Source organism: Episyrphus balteatus, chromosome 3 (genome assembly GCF_945859705.1).
Source record: "Episyrphus balteatus chromosome 3, idEpiBalt1.1, whole genome shotgun sequence".
Classification (NCBI taxonomy): Eukaryota; Metazoa; Arthropoda; class Insecta; order Diptera; family Syrphidae; genus Episyrphus; species Episyrphus balteatus.
This window is the reverse complement of record NC_079136.1, coordinates 7,611,256-7,617,255: the sequence shown is the minus strand read 5'-3', so window position 1 is coordinate 7,617,255 and position 6,000 is coordinate 7,611,256. Positions and strand designations below refer to the sequence as shown.

Below are 6,000 nucleotides of genomic sequence, written 5' to 3'. Positions count from 1 at the left end.
CTTTTTAAATTATAAAAAAAAATTGGTTCAATAAAGCTGCAAATATATCCACGAGGCTTTGGGTTTTTATTTTTCTTGGCTATGTATGCACACATGAATAAACAAAATCTACATCTAAATAATACACACGTTGCATATGAACAATATTTGTTTTAGAAACGAAAATATTCGCACATTTTCTTGCTTATTCAACAGTTTAAAGTTATTCTAATTTTTTTTTTGTATAAAAAGCAGAACATTTTCAATTTTAAAAATATTATCAAAAGTTTTACTTTCGAAGAAAGTAGAGTTTAATTTTTGTTTTAAAAATGAAAGCGAGTTTAGTATTTTTAGTTGGTTTAACCATCGTTTTGAACTTAGCAGCTGCTCGTTCTCCACCACGTATATCTCATCCTACTCCAAAAGAACTTGATACTGAGGATGTCATTTCAAATGGTAATATTAAAAAATGTATAATAAACATTAAAAAATTAAATCCATTTAACTGTGATTTGTAGGTATTAACAATTTTTTTTACTCTTTTCTTTTTTTTTCAGGTGAACCTGGAGCTACTGTTGAAAATGTAGACCCTGCGAAACTCTCTTCTCTTTTCTTCAGAAAATTTCCATTGAAAACACCTCCAAAGGCATTAACACAACCTAAGCTTCCATCTTCAGCTGAAATTTCTGTAGATCCAATTAGAATACATCCTAAACCATTGACACAACCTAAGCTTCCACCTCAGATTGCTGTAGATCCAATCAGACCTCCCAGGCCATTAACACAACCTAAACTTCCTCAAGCTGAAATTGCTGTTGACCCAGTTCCAAGCACCGACGATTTGTAAACAAAACTATTATTAAGATAATAAAATAAATTAAAGGAGAAAAATCATTTAAAAAAATATACAGAATTTTATTTTTAAAGGAAGATATGTACATTAATTCATACTAGCCGACCCCGCACTCAAAATTCGAGTGCCAATTGTAACTTTTATTTATGCTCAAATAAGCACACTATATAAATCACTTTATTTACTACTAAGAATATGCAACACTTAATTTTATTCGAAATTCGAGAATGTCTTCGAAGGTTCTCGTCTTTGCTTTTAGAAGCTTCCACTTCCAGAAGGGAGAGGGCGTTTTTGTTTTTTTCCTCAATTTTAATTTATTGTTTTTATCTATTTCGGTAAAAAAAAAATAAACAAAGTATACATTCTGCACATCTAGATAAAATTTCTAGATTTAGGAAAAATAATAAAGCACCAGCTTGTATATTTATAATTTCAAAAAGTATAAATTTAGCCCATTCACATTAAGTGGAAAACTTAAGTTATTTAACCCCCCAAAAACCGTATAAAGAGAAAATTAGAGTTGTCAGACATTTGAAATCGATATTAACCCAAGTAACAATTTAGCTTTCATAAGGGTCAATGCAAGCTATTTTATTACCGACTTCCAAAAAGGAGGAGGTATTCAATTCGTCTGTATTTTTTTATGTTTTTTACCGCATAACTTTGGACTGAGTGAACCAATTTTGATAATTCTTTTTTGTATTGGATAGCTGGTGGCTGCAGTGTGGTCCCATTTAAATTTCGTTCACTTTTTGCCATAGGAACTATTTTAAAAACCATAAAACCTAGTTTTGATCCATGGAAGTCGGTTTTGTTTTTTTGCTAAAAATGATTATTTTTTGGCTTTCATAACAAGAAGGACAGTTCTTATACAAATCATTTTGGAGCATTTTACCGAAATTACATAGGACTTTCCTTCACAGGTAATCCACAAGCTAATAGCTTGTGACAAACAACTTAAAATGGCCTTACGGAGGTCTATCTGCAGAGGGTTTATTTAATGCACTTGCGTAGGATAGGCCTTATAGAAGTTGTTGAAGGTGTTGTAGAACATGTTGAATTTATGAATAAAAAAAAAAAGAATTTATTGAATTTAATTTAATTTTTTTTATTTTCTTTTGATTTTTTCTGTTTGCATATTCTACTTTTTATTTTATTTCAATTTATTTAATTTTTTTCATTTCTTCCATATATTTTTTTCTCCTTTTTCGGAAATTTTACTGCTTTTTCTGTTGTTCTGAAATGGTAGGAATATTATTTTAATTGAAAAAGAACACATTTTTTTATTTTCATCACATGCCCGGCCAGGAATCGATCCCACGTACCTCTGCATACCAAGCCAGCACCTTACCAGTAAACCATGCTAGAATATTAAAGATGAGTGGAAAATTGGGAGCTAATTGAAACCTCACATTGAAATGCAATGTTTTTTTCTAAAGCGTTACAAACATTGCATATCTGCTGAATAAAAGCTTTGCATACTTACTGGTGAAAAACATTACATACTTATGAGATGAAAACATTGCATACTTACAAGAACCTCTTGGAACAGGTCTTATGAAAGCCTTCTGTCACTTGAAAACACAAGGCTTCTTTAGTACGGTTCAAACAGGTCTTATAAAGGTCTTCTTTAACTTATATTTACAAGGCTTCCTCTAAACACTTCGAGATAGACTTAAGGAGACCTCCTTTATTTCCAAAATGGATGATTGGCGTAAGTAAGACTTAAACTAAACGTATACAAACTATAGCTTGCCGAATCGAAGAAAATGGACCTTATGCAAGTAAAATTGTTACTTGGGAAGACGCGTATGGCTGCAAAACTGCGTACTTATATTTTAGTTGTACCTCTACTCCCAAAATTTGCTCGGCCTACTAGCAAAAAACTAGCTTTTTTCTCACTTTTGACTAGTACATGGAGAGTTTCGGAGTTAGAGTATTTCTACAATATGATGGTTACAATAACGATTGTGGTCTCATTTTATAGATAATTATAAATACTATAATTTATTTTTAAAGAATTATCCAAACAAATCAAAAGTTCGTCAGATATATGAACAAATGTCATTTTGCCCCAACCTTGCGATACAAACACGCGCTTTGACCACTTATAAAATTTTATTTAATCAAATTATCTGTAATTGTGGCAATTTCAGTAGTTATAAAATGCGTATCTTATGCAAAATATAACTAAAACCTGAAGTTATTTTTTTGTCTGTAATTACAATGAAATTTGGATACCCAAAATATGTAAAATATGTAAAATAATTCCAAAAATAACAGGTATAGAAATATTTCTTACAGTAACAGGTATTGGGGAAAACGACGAAATTTTGGTAATAATTTTACATTTTTTCATTTTACTTATGTAAACAAAAATAACAGGTATAGAAATATTTCTTACAGTAACAGGTATTGGGGAAAACGACGATATTTTGGTATTAATTTTACATTTTCTAAAATATGATACGCCACTACTGGGATTAAAAATGAAAGTTTTTAGCCAAATTTGTATTACAGGAAAAAAATTTCAAACCTGTGGTGGAGAGGAAAAATGTTCAAACTCTTACGTTACAGGAAAAGACTGTTACGTTACATGTGCGATTTTAATTCATTTAAAGAGCTTAATTAAGCATTAATAAGGGATTAAATTGTTTGTTTTACTATAATTAACAGTAATATAGTTTTCTTGCGATTAGAGCTTAAAGGAATTTCAACAAAATAGCAAAGATTTTTAATAGTACAGGTAAAATAGTACATAAAATCAAGAAATACAAAAAAATTGTAACACTCATGTTTCGTGAAAAAATGTCTAAGAACTTGAGTATAAACGTTTAATTTGGCATCAAAACCAAATATAAAATGAATCATTGGCTTTTTGTGACCAATTACAGATTTTACTGTCTCTTCGAAAAAAAACCCCCCTTATGAAAACTCTTAACTCTTGCTTTCCATCCCAAAATCAATGTTTTTACCAAATTTCATAAGGGTGACCCATCATTTTGGTTTTCACTAAAAAAAAAACACCCTTTTAACCATGATATTTTTATAGACACTGTAGATTCTTGTTTCTTATCTTAAAAATAACATAATTGCTAAATTTCAATAGGGTACCACTAATATTACTCTAGTATTACACAATTTTTCAAATATACCTACTCATATTTTCCTTCTAAAAAAACACCCTTTCACATACAAAAAATTTATAGACTTACATTATTCGTAATTCCCATGGTAAGGAGAACATATTTAACCGAAAATATTTGTATAGACTTTCGGGTTCTTGGTTTCTGTTATAAATGAAACATTTTTACCAATTTTCATTGGTGTAACAATTTTTTCCTAGTTTTTGTGGTACTAATTCCGAATTTCATCATTTCTTAAGAAAAAACACCCTTTTACTCAAGATAATTTTGTACACTTTATAGATCCTTAATTCTTATTCCAACCAAAACATTTACACCAAGTTTTAAAAATTAATAAAATTTAAGTCAGCTGTTATGATACCTTCCTCACACACAACTCAACTCATCAAAAAAACACCCTTTCACCAAAAATTATTTTAAGAATTTTATGAATCCTTTGTCCCTGCTTTATCTAAAACCTTCATGCCGAATTTTATCAGTGTAGCATGTTTTTTCACATGGGTTTCGGTTATATTTTACTTGTACTTGAAGTAAAAAAAACAAGCTTCCTTGTTTTTAATCGGCAATAACTTTTGTTAGAGCAATCGTATTGATATCGTATTTTATGTCATTAGATTCAGCATCAAAAAATACCTTGAAAACATGTGTCATAAGATGATATTCGACAATTTTTTTCAGTATATTTTTGACCTTCATTCCCTCCCTCTTGTCCGGAAAAAAAAACACACTTCCAACCAACTTTTTTTTATAGATTTTTTTTGTACTTGGTTCTTATTCCAAAAGCAAACTTTTTGCCAAGTTTCATGAGTGTAACAATTTTTTTTTTAAATGCCTATTTTACCTGTACTATAAAGAACGAACCAAATTATAATTGTCACATTCTTTTAATTTTTGCATTTTTTTTTAATTTAGTATTTTCTATTTAGTATAGTCTGAATCAAAGATGTTTTCAAGAAACTACCACAGAAAAATATCAAAAATCCAATTTTTTGGAAAAATCTGATGATTTCTTACATCTGAGGATTTATATGACTGTAAATTTTATATTGTCAAATAAAAACAACGTTCCAAGTTTGTTTAATATCTTCGTGGTTTTGTTTTCGCATTTTGGCCCATATGCAAATCAGTTAAGGGTGATTCTTCTTTCTTTTTGAAATCCACCCGGCGCTACTAATGGGACTAAGTAACTTAGTATTGCTGAATTCAAACCTGCCATCAGTTTTTTTCCAGTAGCTCTAGACATTCAAAGTAGCGACAACTTCTCTTCAAGCTAATGAACAAGTAGAACGTGTTAATCGAAGTTCTGAAATCTTTGCTTGATATAAATAAAAAATTAATAAACAAAATTTTCAATTCAATAATGGATCATGTTAGTTTACAGAGATTTTCCTATTACTTTAAAATGATTAGTATTAATTCGAATAAATTTCAGGTAGGTTTTATGGGAGACTATTGTTGATTTTATACTGAATAATATTGATTTATTTATTGTGGAAATCTTTATAAGAGAATTCTAAACAAATGTATTATTGTGACTTGGGAAATTGCTTTCCACGCCATCTACCACTTGTAGCGACAACCCGAAAATGATATAGATTTTTTTTTCGATTTGCAGTTCAATGTAGTTTCCATAAGAAAAAAACAAAAAAGACCTCGAAAGACATTTATTTTACGAATTAATTTTATATGAACGAGTATCAATTTTATGATTGTAAAATGATAATAATATGTGTTTATATCTAAATCAGGTTTAAAATATATCAAAAAGAATAATAATTCCTATTTAATTTGTCTCCAAAAAGAAAAGCAAATCGCAGGAAAACAACAACAAATACTACAAAAAATATAGAAACTATTTTGGTTTAATTTTCTTTCAAGATTGTTGAAAATAAAAAAAAATGCTTACCTACTATTATTTGTGAAAAAGTAAAACAAATAAAAGAATAATTTAATAATTTTTATATTTTTTATAGTATTTTTTGTTGTTTTCAGGCGATTCGCTTGCACTTTTTAAATACAAAT

The 6,000-nt window shown here is 29.1% G+C and overlaps 1 protein-coding gene across 1 annotated transcript; it reads left to right on the top strand.

The window, feature by feature from the left end:
* Nucleotides 1-273: 273 nt before the first annotated feature.
* LOC129915432 (uncharacterized) lies at nucleotides 274-827 on the top strand. Its single transcript, XM_055994973.1, has 2 exons — nucleotides 274-435; nucleotides 537-827. Exons 1-2 carry the CDS (start codon nucleotides 309-311, stop codon nucleotides 824-826), a joined length of 417 nt encoding a protein of 138 aa, XP_055850948.1. The 5' UTR covers nucleotides 274-308; the 3' UTR covers nucleotide 827.
* The last annotated feature ends 5,173 nt before the right edge of the window (nucleotides 828-6,000 follow it).

Coding starts and splice junctions, on each gene's coding strand:
- LOC129915432 (XM_055994973.1), top strand. CDS start 309: ATGAAAGCGAGTTTAGTATTTTTAGTTGGTTTAACCATCGTTTTGAAC. Junction 436..536: donor TGAGGATGTCATTTCAAATG/GTAATATTAAAA, acceptor TTTTTTTTTCAG/GTGAACCTGGAGCTACTGTT.